Consider the following 13,642-nt stretch of genomic DNA (forward strand, 5'->3'; position numbering starts at 1 on the left):
TATTTTTCTAACAATGCCTTTTTTGAGTCTGTCTTGGATTGTAATTTGTCTCACTTCTCCTCACTAGACATGTTTGCAAAGGGAGGCTCTACCAGAAGATCCAGACAACGTACAGTACTGTGGAAAAGTCCTAGGCAGTCAAAGGAAATGTATACAACTATTTATCTGTGTAGTATATAAATATGCTCAGACAAAAAACACAATTTATTATTAGAACACATACTAATTATGAGCAACACAATAAAAACTAACAAGAATTTCTTATGTTCTTCAAATGGTTACTGATACCTTGCTGGATGGCTAGATGAATACCATTTTGGTTCCTAAACCTCTCATCAGGGGCACCTCAGCCATTTAATGTATTTGTTAGATTTCACCACAAGCTCATTTAATTGATTAATTATATATAAAAATCACCGATGCATAGATTAGCCATATTGTAAGACTGTAAGATTTCATTTACTGGAATTTTATCATGCACTTTAGTACGATTAAGAACGAAATACCACTCCTCTTAGACCAACAGCATAAACTGATAAATGAAAATTAAAAACATAAGGAGCATTAAAAAACAGCATATACAACACATATAACGCACATACTGTGATGATCTGTGCACGAGCGGGGAGCGGGGAAGCAAATCCGAAGACGGAAATAACAGAACGGGGTTTTATTGAGGAAGCGGGGAGCAGCACAGGATATACGTTAATGACGGCTCTGGGGAAAACGGACTCAGACGCGAACTAAAGACACAGAACATGTCAGACTGATGGGCACAATCGGGGGAGCACATGTGGTTGATCAGGGGACGTGGCACACACTAGGACTAGACGCACAAGTCATGACAGAACCCCCCTCCCCCACCCAAGGCACGCACTCTGGCCGTGCCCCAAGGGAAGCGGCTGACAGGACGAGACCGGGGACACCGGACCTGAAAAACAACACCAACAACATCACTGGGGCCCAGCTGGAGTAGGGACCGAAGCTTCAGGCGAAAGCGAAGCCTCGAGCGGGGGCGGAGCCTGGACCTCAGGCGTGGGCTGAGCCTAGGTCAGAGCATCAGGCGGCAGTGCAGCTGACACCGCCGTAGCAGGAGCCTCGGGCGGAGGCAGAAGGTACAATCAGGGGAGCACACATGGTTGATCAGGGAGCGTGGCACGCAAAAGGAATGGACGCGCAGGTCATGACACATACAGCCCATATCTATGGTGATCCAGGTTTGGAAATGATTAAGGGCTGATACACTTTGACAGATGTAATATCACAGTTTTAAATCAACATGAAGACCATTTAAACTTTTGGTATGACCAAAATCACATACTTACGCAATAGGTACTACATTTTATTAGAAGCCTACTACATGACTCTACAGTATATCTGCATGAGAACAGTATGCATGCACTCAGACATACTGTGGTCACCGTCTTGCATATTACCTGACCTGGATGTTTTACCATGATATAACAAAAGTTAAAAACTGTTAAAGACTATCAGCAAAAATAATAAATACTCGAGTCAACTTAAGCAATTGGATACTGTTTTCTACTTAAATTTGTACCAAGACGTTAACTGACAGCATGCCTGGGAGAATTGCAGCGGTAAAGGGACTGCACTGCAAAGACTCTTTGCATAAACGTAATGTAATTTTCAATAAAAGCCTTTAACTTATGAAATGCTTGTAATTATACTTCAGAATACCGTAGAAACATCTGACAAAAAGATTTACACTGAAGCAGCAAACTTTGTGAAACCAGTACTTGTGTATTTCTCAAAAATTTTGGCCACGACTGTACATGTTGAGCTTATATATGTACTAGTGAGTGAACTTTATATTTGCATGATTGTACAATAAAAACCTTTTAGCCTGTTCTAACAATAAGCATATGGTTTATGTCAGCCCTCTATGTCCTTTTCCATGTTCATATATATGTTGTTTTTGCACATTTAACTGTTCATGTGTGTTACGATTTGTGAGGAGTCTCCATGCAGTAGCTTTTCCTGTGGGTTGTCAGATGGATAGGGCTGTGATAGTGTTACTTGTATGACTGTATGAAGTCCTCTTTCATCGTGATACAGAAAATGACACTTTAACAGAAAACATGATGGGAAAAAGAAAGACATTTTCGATCAATGACAAATATGGACTCATCAAGGCTTATGATAAACTGTCAAAAATGAGCCAAAGACGCGTACAGTAGTAGCGAAAATAAAATACGCTATATTTTATGTACAGTACTGTAATGTATTATAACGTAGACCTATTTGAATTATGCACAGTTCAGTAATTTAATTAGTACAGTACTGTAATTTGAAAAGTGTTTGAAATCAGCTATACTGTATGCTCGATAAAATTCAGCAAATATCAACGCTGTCTGTTTTGTTACCTTAAACTCATGTAATTAATATACAAAGACATAAGTTTATAATGATCTTCCGCTTATACTGATCAATTTCACAGGATTATTATATGTGGTTTCCACTATAGCTGAAAGATATTTACCTAACTTATTCATATATTTTTGTCCTTTATCAACCATCCTGTATGACATTTATTCATATGCAGCGATCTTTCCCAACTCAGCCGTCCAAGCCATCTGTCCAAGCCACAACTCAATTGAAATGTTCTGGCGAAACCTTGAGAGAGCTGTGCATAAAGAAATACCCACAAACTTTAATGAACTGAATTAATGTTGTAAATGAGAGTGGACCAAAATATCTGCACAATGATGTGAGAGACTGATAAAGTCATGCAGAAAACAATCACTTCAAATTATTGGATGTACTTATTAACACACGCCTTCTCCATTTTGTCTTCATTTTTGTTAAATGACACAGTAGAATCTATTGCGAATTGTTTTACACCTGAGGTTAAATTTAAATAATTTTAGAACTTTTATTAGAACTAATAATTTTAGTAGATAGTTTTTTTTATTATGTCCTGATACATAAAATCATACTTTCTTTTTCACATGACTGACTTGCTAGTTCCTGTGTGCTCCGTCTCACCACCTGTTCACCTCTTTGAAACACAAAGTGTCCATATTGTATTTAAGTCCACCTTAGCTGAGTCCAAGTCAAGACCAAATCTTTAACCTTAGAACTGACAGAGGGTGTACTTTCTTTTTCACGTGACAGTATTTGCTGAGAGTGGGGAATGATGAGCAGGAGGCAAAGAACACTTACGGATATCAGTATGATGAGCAAACACATTGATGACTGGGCTGCTTCCTGGAAGGACGATGTTTGTATTACCCCTGCAGAAATTGACAATGCATTATTTTAAAAATAATATTATTGGTATGTAGGACAAAATATGAAATACATAAACAAATAACTCAATCACCAGAAAAATAAATATATTTCATTTTCTATTACAAACCAACACCACAAACCAAACGGAGCTCCCTCCACCATGCAAGAAGTGTCACTCCAGCTGGTTCTCTTATGTGGTTCCCTGATGGTGGAATAAGCTGCCAAACCACATCTGGTATTCAAACCACTTTTCCACCTTCAAGAAGTCCTCAATACCCATCTGTTCCATAACCATTCCCTGAATGTTCTTATGTTGCATTTCTGCTCCTTGAATAGTCTTACTAGCTTCTTGCTTTGTTGGAAGTTGTTGTGTAGCTCCTGCTCCAATGCTACTTACACTTGTGCCTGGACATTCTTTGAAGGCTCAGCCTAGCTGCCTAGTTGACTCACTGATGGCCTGTATGCTGACAATGAGCGTTTCGCCTCATTTGAACATCACTTTGGACAAAGGTTTCTGCTAAATATGTAAAATGTAGATATTAGCACTGCAGCCTCATGTTGCAGTTGAATGTTGTAGGTTCCTGTTTCCTCCTGCAAAAACATGCAGTTAAGCTGGCTTGCTGTCTCTAAAATTGCTCATATGTATCTTCTACCTTGAGCCCTGGGATTCCTGGAAAACTATTTATGCACAGTACATATACTACATATCATATTCTTATGTTATAGAAGTGAATTGGGAAAGAATGCAATGCTAAAGCATAAGGCATATTATAGCTGATGCCTGAAGTGTACAGAACAAGTAAAATCAGTATCATATCAAGTAACAGACAACATTCAACTTTTAAAAAGGGGAATTTCTGAATCTCTTTTGTGAGAATATGTATGTTGTACATGTATTTGAGTAAAAAAACAAAACAGGGAAAAGCTTCATATTCCCACGGTCAATATGGGGCAATGTTTGGATATTTTACTTCATAATGAAGACTGATAAGACACTGAAAACAGGAATATGTTGGATGCTGAAGGGCCTGAAATTAGCACAAGGCCACCAGGAACAGTTTGAGTTAATTTTACCTTTTAGTCAAGCATTTTGCTTGGTGACAACCCACCGATACAGTAATCACTGCATCAATAAGCATAAGAAAGTATTATATTTCTTACTTGTGTTAAAAGTTAAAAGCATGGAAACAAAATGCAGCCCCTGATGGATTTTTTTAAAACATTACACACAATGGCTGGTTTGTGAGAAATTTAATTTCAGGATTTGATGCAGCAATGACATCCCATAATTCTACATCTGTTTTAGCACATGTATTACTTTTCTATGAATTTATGATGCGAATTAAGCATTAGAATTACCATACTGATGTAAAACAATTGTGGATCCATAGACATTTTTTTTATGAAACATTGTTGGTTATTTTTCAATCTGTTTAGATGATTAAAAATAATGTTACTATTATTATTTTTAGTTGCCACTTATTATCTGAACACGATAAGATGGAGTTGCTGGACTGCATGTAAAAAGCAATAACAGCCTCACCTGTCTAAGATCTTGGACTCGGCTGTGGACAGTTGGGCTTGGTACATCCCCAAGCTGTGGTAGACCAGAGCACTGCAGGGCAGAGAGGAGGGTCGGCGGCAGAACCAGACCTCCCCACTGCGAGGGTCACGGTATTCACAGCAGCAGCGGCTTCCATCCCCCACCAGCCGTGGGCTCTTCATGCCATTGCACACAACATTCTCCTTTATATTCCCATCCTCAAAGTATCCAGTGAAGGAGATCTTGTCCGGATCCCGCTCTCTGTGCCGGCTCAATACCTGAACAGCTTCACTGGAGTGAATCAGCCGGATTGAAACGTGGGCAGAGCCGGGCCAAAGCAGTGCGAAGCTGACTGAGTAGGTCCCATTGCCATGGTCCACCACAAGACCAAATGTACTAGCTTTGAGCTCTGTGTTGTATAACTTGGCTTGGAAGAAGTCCCCTCCATATGCTTTACGGACTCCTCTTCCATTTCTTGCAACCACTGATACATTTACATAGTCCCCAACAGTGTAGTTATTCTTCCAATTAAGCACAGTCAAGGTGCATTTGCGTGGGTCTGTGGCTTCAGTAGGGGTGGGGTTTTCTATGGTGGGTGAAGGCCACTTGAGCATCTCTAACAGGGATTCCCATTCTTCAGCGCTGATTCTAGGAGTGTCGGCCAAAGAATGAGTTGCATGAGGCAGCCGTGTGGGTTTTTGGAAGTTCTTAGTATACTGTGCCTGAGAATGATTGTGGGACATTGGCTTTGGCATTGTCCACTTCTTAAGGGTTCCGTTCCTCATTTGAAGGTACAGGTATATCTAGATAAACACATTAGTAGGAATGAATGCAGATGTCACTCTCACTTTTTGAGTGTACAGAAAAAAAAGGCCTCACGGGTTAAAGTCAATCATAATTAATTAAATTAATACAGATAATAATCACTTAAAATATGAATATAAATTCTATCTGTTATGTCCCCTGTGTGTGCCTGGTTCTGCAGATGTCATTTTATTGGTTGATGGTTGCCTTTGATATCATGGTGGACATTTCCATGGCCCATGACACAACCCAGAAGTGCCTTATGAACTCAGTTGCTTTATAGAAAGCATCATAAAATCAGAATTCATAAAAACAATAAAGTCATGCCCTACTATCAGAATTCCAACCATTTGAACCCTCAGCAGACTCTTCGACCTCTTTGTTGACAAACTCTCAGCAGCAATACCACTTGCAATTCAAACTTGGTAATCCAGCTGAAGCTAAGTAGGTTTGGATCTTGTCAGTATTTTGATGGGACACCAATGAGGAAAGCTGGGCTGCTGCTGTTGGAATGGCCCATTAGATTAGCCCGTGCCCTGCTTATCCTGTGGTTCCTGTGTTCCAATGCCCCAGTGTACTGATGGGGGAAAAGTGAAAATGGTGCAGTCCGTGGGTAACATGTAAAATGGAGATTATCTGACTATCTGAGGTCATAAAAGATCCCTGGGTATATTATAAAGAGTATGGGTGGTACTCTAATGTCCTGGCTAAATTGCCCACTGTGGCCCTATCAAATCTGGCCTCCTAATCATCCCCTATATCTTACTGGTAAATTCTCTCCTGCCCCTTTACCACCTTAGCTACTGTGTGGGGAGCGCATTGGCACAGAATGGCTGCTGTTGCATCATCCAGGGGCGGCTAGACAATGGTGGTTGAAGCAGCTCTCCATTGATTCTGTGAAGTGCTTTGGGTGTCTTTAAAAGTGCTATTTAAATTAAACATTTATTTATAAATATGCCAGTATTTCAATTCCACACCACCCAATGTTTGGGACCAAAAATGTACCAGTTATGCTGCCACTTTCAAACTGAAAAAAAATATGAAACCATATCCCATATTTCTTCAGAATGGGACACAGATTTTTGTTTTTATTAATAAGGGATGAACCTTGTAATTACTGGATGGGTGGCAACTCTAGTTGTTTCCCATATATATGAGACAGGGACAGAGACAGAAATGTAATATGGACACTTAATGTCCACTGAAAATACTAGCGCCATCTGAAAAGGCAGCACAAGACATTCGTATAGCAAGGGGTAAGAAAGGGAATCTGTATTACTAGTTATCTCTATGACATCAGTATCAATTCATGAAAGGACTGGGGCACAATTCAGCCCTGGTAAATAATGAGCTAACCAGTCAGACGTGTTTTAGTCACATCCTATAAGGTGTGACGATGAATCACCCCTTACTACTGGCAGCAACAATGGCAGCTATCTTGAGAACTGTGCAAATGAAACCTTGAACAATGAACGTGTAAGACATGTATTTCCTCGTGCCTCTTATCAAAGAAGCCTTTGGCTTACTCACTGGGGGGTCTTTACGTGGCAGAAATGTAAAGCGCATTGAGACAATGTAACGTTGTGATAATGCGCTATATAAATAAAATTGCATTGCATTGCATTGCATCAAAGATAAACAATTTACTACTTTTATTATGGCCTTGCCACATTGTACATTTTTACCACATGCTATTGTTTTACCACTTTTAGCTGAGAAGAACTAAATGTATATATTTTAGAATTGATAAAGCAGGGTAAGGGGAAAAGCTCAGCGCTGTAGAAGAAGAGTACCTTGCAATCTCCAACAAGGTACTCTGTTGGCTGGGACAGCCCGGCATTCGGGAAGACCCTGAAGCCAGCTATGCGCTCAATCGATGCTGGGACATCCTTGCGGGGATGTCCCTACCCGGCGAAGCGAAAAAGTGAGAGGAAGTATTGGAGAACCTCCTGCGGCTGCGGGAGAGAACACGGGTATGGCTGGCGAAGCCGGCGGCTGTCGAGGACGGGCTGTACGACCAGCCGTCCGCTGAGGCATCCCAGAGCCTGGATAAAGGGAAGCGGAGAAAGAAGAAACGGAGCCTTCGCCAGCGGAAGGAATGGCGCTACCCAGCTCTCCGCTATCACCCCTGCCGGGATTCGGGGGGAGCCCCTCCTGATCCTGGACCCGGCAGTGTTCTCGCCCGCTGAGGTCGCCACCACCACTCCACACAAGCAGGCGCCTGACATTTGTATACCAGCCGCTGGGCAGCCACGCTGGCTCTCCCCTTCATTAGGACGTGCCTGACTTTTAAAGGGCCAAGGGCAGCCGAGGATGCCATTCCCCGGGTCCCCAAGATTCCTGCTCCGGTCCCGTCCAAGGTTCCTGTTCCGCCGCCACCGCCCAAGGTTCCTGTTCTGGGGTCTGCAGTCTCTGCAGCGCAACTTACTGAGCTTCCTATACTTCCTGCTGCTCAGCTCCCCAAGCTCCAGGAACTTTCTGAGCTCCTTGCGCAGTTCCCCGCTGAGATTCTCACTCACCTCCCCTCTGAGGAACCTGTTCTTGCCTCGCCTGTCCTTGATTCACCTGTTCTCCCGGTTTCTGGCCTGCCTGTTCCAGTAATGTCCATGCCTGTTCTGCTGAATGCCGATGTACCAGCCCCGGTGGTTCCAGTCCCAGTGGCGGATGCACCACCCAGCGAGGCTGTGGTTTCTACTGAGGTCCCGGCTGTGCCTCCTGCTTCGACGGAGGCCCCGGCGCCACCTGGGTATATGATTTGACCCGTTTTAAAGACGAGAAGCTCCTCTCTACAGCTTCTGATGCCGCGCCAATTGTTGCCACTAACGACAACAACTTGTATAGCTGAGGCATTGCACTATCCAACTCCCTGTCTTTAAAAATCTCTTTCTTTTAGCATGAAAACTATAGCAGGCCCCCAGCATCTAAAGAGTAGCAGTATGGCTGCCAGGGACGGATTATGGGTTGTATGGGCCCCTGGGCAAAACGTTCGCGAGGGCCCCCGCCCCCCCACCACCACCACCACCACCACAACCACCACAATTCAAGGGCCCTTGGCAGCCAAACGCCCTCCCTATAGGGTCAGGGGCCCTTGTAGGCTGAGGATCAAAGAATGTAGGCCCTCTAAAATAGACAAACGAAAATACATTGTTGATAAGCGTTGCAAATTGTTTTGCTCTAGGGGCCCCATGGGCCCCCTGCATCCCAAGGGCCCCTGGGCAGCGGCCCTGCTGGCCCCGTCCGTAATCCGTCCCTGATGGCTGCCCTGACATTCAGCTGGCTAATCCTCTTAACCATTTTTACAACTGCTTTGATACTTCTAATTTTAGCAATGAAATCCAGGAATTCAGTAATAAGCTGGCAGATAATCGGCATTTTAACTTAAAATAAGAGCATGTGCATGTGTTGCTTCTGCCCTTTCCCTGGCTTGTTCTCAATCTCTCCTGCTTCACCTTATTCTTCTGTAGGGAAGACCAGGGATGACAGTAATGTTTTCTACACTTTTGCCTGTACCTCAGACCTCTTTTATCACATTCAAAATTTGTTACAAACTACCTGCATGTGCCTTCTGTTAATTGGCAGTGTTTTATTTCTGTAGTACAAACACAATGAAGTGCAACCCTGACTTAAATGTAACATTATAAATGATTTTTTTTTTAATTCAAGTTATTCAAAGATTTTAATAATTTTTTCTTGTTCAGCAAAATTTGTGGGTATGCATGCATATGTGTGCAATATGTCAGTCAGAACCAAAATGAAAGATCACAGTAAAACTAAACCAAATGTGCACCAGTTTTAATAACTGAATAATAGTGTGTCTGCATGTGTGTTTGATGCTATTCACCATCAGAATCACCGTGGTGACAGGTGTATTGAATTCCTCCTGGTGTTCAGGCTTGATGGGCCCATCTTGGACAGTCTATAACAGGGGTGGGGCCCCTGATCCATGAAAAGCCGGTGTGGGTGCAGGTTTTTGGGATGATCTCTCAATTGGCCAATAACAAAACAGTGGTTCTCAACTCTGGCCCTGAGCAGCCACTGTTATTGGCTGAGAGTTCATCCCAAAAACCCACATCTACAACAACTCTCCATGGATCATGTTCCCTACCCCTGGTCTATGCATTTCACCCAATTTTCGCACGCACTGCAGAAGTTGGGCTTAAAAAGTTGTCTGGTGGGCAGTTAGAGAAATACCATTACAACCATCCCAGACTGTGGTAAGCATGAACATATTTACCTTGCAGCTAAGAGCAACAATATTAGCTCACAACTCATATCTTGTATAAAATATATTTACGAAGGCACATAATAAAGATAAAATAATAAAGATTATTTTAGTTTGAATAATGCAAGTTTGCAATGCTATTATAAAAATAATGTAAAAAAATACTTTATCTCAAATTTCTTTTTTTGCTTAGAAATCTGAGTGTTTGTTACAGAGTGCTCCTTCTTCACATGTGACATAAAGAGATGTGCTTTGTACCTCGTTCCTGTTTTGAGAAATAGCCTTTGTTACAACTAACCCATGTTACAATCATCCCTGGTCTCGTCTATTGCTGTGTTCGAAATTTTGAACCAGGAAGCAACCTGCCGCTCAGCGCAGGCAGCAGAACCACCATTAAACCAGGATTTAAACTGCAGATGTTTATAAATATCGAATGATCTCTTCATTTTTTTCACGGCTGTATAATTAAGAATATCAGACAAAACAATTAACCTCTTTGAAACTTTCACAGATTCTGAGTTCCAGTGCTTATGACCCGAAATATTATAAGGTACTAAGAATACAAGATAAGAGACCCGATACAGCAACCAGTGTATACCATAATGCATTACAGACTGGGCCCTTTGCCCGTGAATGTAAAAGTATTTTGCCTAGATATGCTAGACATGTCTTAGCATCCTCAAACCATTTTTTTTACATGTACTATTGTTCCGTATTGACGCAGCGCATTCCATACTCACACCCGGCGCGGACAGCATAATACCTACTGAGCGATAGAGACTAGGTTTTACTACGAGTGTTACATAATTTTAATAAAACTTTCTGATATTTCTTTATTTTCCATAACGTTTCCAGGTCTGGAAAAACATTTCACAATTCTTCCCGGATGTTCATGACGGAACGAAGAAGTTTAAACATCTTTTTTTTCCCTATTCAGTTGCATTCAGTTTTATTTGCACAGCGTATTTTCACAACATTACTTTGTCTCGAAGCGCTTTACGTTGTAGTACCGTGTAGTTATATATGGAACACGGGACCATGTTGAGCCAGTTAATCTTGACAAACAGGCTAATTACGAAGAATTCACCACAAACCGGTAAAATTTGATTCAGAAAATAAAACCTGCGTTATTCTTTAAACATATGGTTGGAGTTTTTCAGAAGTAGACAAGTGGACATGCTTTACGCCTCCCCGTTTAAGATGTGTTCCTCAGGCTGTTTACTTATATTTTTAAATATTTCCTTTGAATTACATGTTAATTACACTGCGATGTTGTTTAGAATGCCATACCAATTCCACAAATCAAAAGTGTGCCGAAACCAACTACAATGAAAAGGAAATCAAATTTACAATTCAAAGAGTGGTTATAAAAATAAATCCTTTAAAAATTAAATATGTTCGCTGTTCGATATAAAGAAATTTAATAAGTGAGCTGATTAGAAATGATTCTGGCTTTGACAGGCAAGCATCAGGTGTGAAAGTTATTAAGTTTTAAAATAATTATTTGAATTTAATCCTTTTGTAGTAGTTTACAAGTACGCAATTAATATTCCCTGAACTCATTCAATTAGAATTTTCGGAATTAATCAAAGAAGAATACTTACAGTCAGAGGGATAATCAAGACAGCCAAAAGAATGCTCCTGTTATAACAATGCATACCGCGATAATTCATATTTTCTGAACTTTTAGGTTCGTTAAAATTTAGCTGCACATGGAACAAACCTACAGCACATCAAGACGGCACAACAGGCTCAATATAATAGAATCCTGTCGTCCAATGTAACTGCACTGTGTAAACAGACTACGTCATTCAGGTAAACAATTTTAATTCATTCACTGCCCTGGGGTGCATTTCCCAAAAGCATAGTTACTAACTGGACTCAAATGTGACCCATTACCACGAAATGAGTCTTATTGGTGAAATTTACAAAATTTGTAAATTTCACCCATAAGACTCATTTCGTGGTGATGGGTCACAAATGTCTTTTTTTTATTATTTCTTTTTGTAACCAGGGATGGTCCTAGACTGTTTGGCGCCCTGGGTGAGCACCCCCTCTGGCACCATATCCCCCCTCCCACACAGACAGACACATAAAACATATTAAGGATTGTACATTAACACATTTCGTTGTAAAAACTGATGTCGGAACCATACTGAATTTAACCAGTGTTTTAAGATTATGTGAGGGGGATATAAGGCTCTCGAAGGAATAAACAGATATAATAATCCCGTATCACAGGTGATATCCAATAATTATAGTTAAATATGTGTAACAGTGGACATTTTGTTATTTCCACTTGCACTCTTGTGTGAACCTAAGCTTTTCGCATACACTGACCTCTAGTGGTATCAGGTACAACTGCTTGGCTCTCTGTTTTGGAGATTAAGCCAGCACATTGCTGATGTATCTCGAGCTGTGCTGACCCACGGAATCCCAACTTTCTGCTGTTTGTGCCAGGTACATGTGGTGTCCCCTGGGAGGGGAAGGGGGAATTATAATTTATGGGTTGTTTATGGTTTGTTTTTTTTATTCTCTTTTTTGTTTTTCTTTTCCTTTCAGCAGTGCCACGAAAGCTTGGGGAGGTTGCGCCGTCCCTCATTGGTAATTGAGGGGCGGGACTTGTTAGATTGGTTGGCGGAGGCGTGGACTTGATCGGGTTTTAAAGATGGCTACATCAGAGTGGACGGGAGCGCGGTCCGGGGACGGAAGGTAATCGCGGCGGTTGTTTTAAGGAGGCGTCGGTGGGGCGATGCGGGCTTTCCCAAGCGGACCGCGGACGTGAGTGAGCTGAGGTACCAGGCTACAAGTCACGGGTCCGCGGTATCGATAGAGGGATAGCGAGCGCGCAGCCATAGCGTCTGGGGAGGTAAGAGCAGTGGGAAGGCGACGCAGATGACGGTGGGGGGAGTGGCCTGGGATACCGTGCTTAGAACCCGGAAGTAAGGGAAGGTTCCTAACCGGTGGGGTGTAGGACGTATCCGTTCGGGTTATAGCCGGGACGGTGTGGTTCCGGGGTTGTTTTGGGCTTTGTTTCCCCCACAGGTCTAAGCTCGCCGCCGTGGGTCGGCTGGCTTGGGAGGCACCGGGTTGGTGCATATCGCAGCCAACGGATTGAGGCGGTGAGCGGCGTACGAGCTACCAGGCTAAGAGAAGGACAGTGGGAAGAGTTTCGGTTATCTCCCACGGGACCGAGAGAGCTCCAGGAGGAGGTGGACGCGGCCGGAGGGTAGCGGCATTGCTGAAAAGGGATAGTTAAGTTTTGTTTTGTTTTTTTTATTTTTTATTTTTTTTGTTGTTTTTGTGGGCCGGACGAGGGAAGTGCGCCGGCCCAGGACTGAGTCTTTAGTTTCTCTTTTTTTCATTTTCGTTTCTTATTATTATTATTATTATTATTTATTATTATTATTATTACATTTTTGTTTGGGGGGTAGGTTTATGTAGGGGGGACCTTTGCAGGTCACCCTTCGGTTTTGTCCTCTCCTATGTTGATTGACCTCCTCTCCCCGCTGCATAAGTGTGCTGTATATAAGGGTGCTGTGTCACTGTGTGATTAGTTGTAGTGGATATTGGGGGGAGGTGTGAGTGCTGTGGGGTTGTTGTGGAGTGGTATTGGGGAAGGAGAAATAACACTTGTAGTGGTAGTGTGATTTACCTGTTGGTGGGAGGGAGGTGGTTGTTGCCTGGGAGTTTGGAGTATCTGTAACCGAGCCCCAAATAAATCTGTGCCAGCTCACCCAGTTGTTTGCCCCATTGTGTCATTGCCCCAGGAGATCCTAAAGGGTGTGTGGGTAGCATTGTGCTGTGTGAAAGGGTTAAGG

At 42.3% G+C, this 13,642-nt stretch overlaps 1 protein-coding gene and 1 long non-coding RNA gene across 11 annotated transcripts in view; one reads left to right on the forward strand and one right to left on the reverse strand.

Annotated features, from left to right (window-relative positions):
- LOC125750350 (NXPE family member 3-like) overlaps positions 1-13,642 on the reverse strand; it is a 73,498-nt gene that overhangs the window by 24,520 nt on the left and 35,336 nt on the right. Inside the window, exons 1-4 of one of the 8 annotated variants that reach the window (XM_049028019.1) lie at positions 11,426-11,709; positions 8,119-8,341; positions 4,796-5,598; positions 3,184-3,254 (exon numbers count right to left, since the gene is read on the reverse strand). The exons of 5 other annotated variants lie outside the window; for them this stretch is intronic. In XM_049028019.1, the coding sequence (XP_048883976.1) occupies positions 3,184-3,254; positions 4,796-5,580 (856 nt within the window). In that variant the 5' untranslated portion in view covers positions 5,581-5,598; positions 8,119-8,341; positions 11,426-11,709. Of the gene's footprint in view, positions 1-3,183; positions 3,255-4,795; positions 5,599-8,118; positions 8,342-11,425; positions 11,734-13,642 lie in introns of those variants that run through there. 2 more of the 8 variants (XM_049028014.1, XM_049028016.1) reach the window with 2 other exon arrangements.
- Positions 1-13,642, forward strand: part of LOC125750353 (uncharacterized) — a 31,901-nt gene that overhangs the window by 9,797 nt on the left and 8,462 nt on the right. The gene's annotated exons all lie outside the window — the stretch shown is intronic.

The sequence above is a fragment of the Brienomyrus brachyistius genome, chromosome 10 (assembly GCF_023856365.1).
Source record: "Brienomyrus brachyistius isolate T26 chromosome 10, BBRACH_0.4, whole genome shotgun sequence".
NCBI lineage: Eukaryota > Metazoa > Chordata > Actinopteri > Osteoglossiformes > Mormyridae > Brienomyrus > Brienomyrus brachyistius.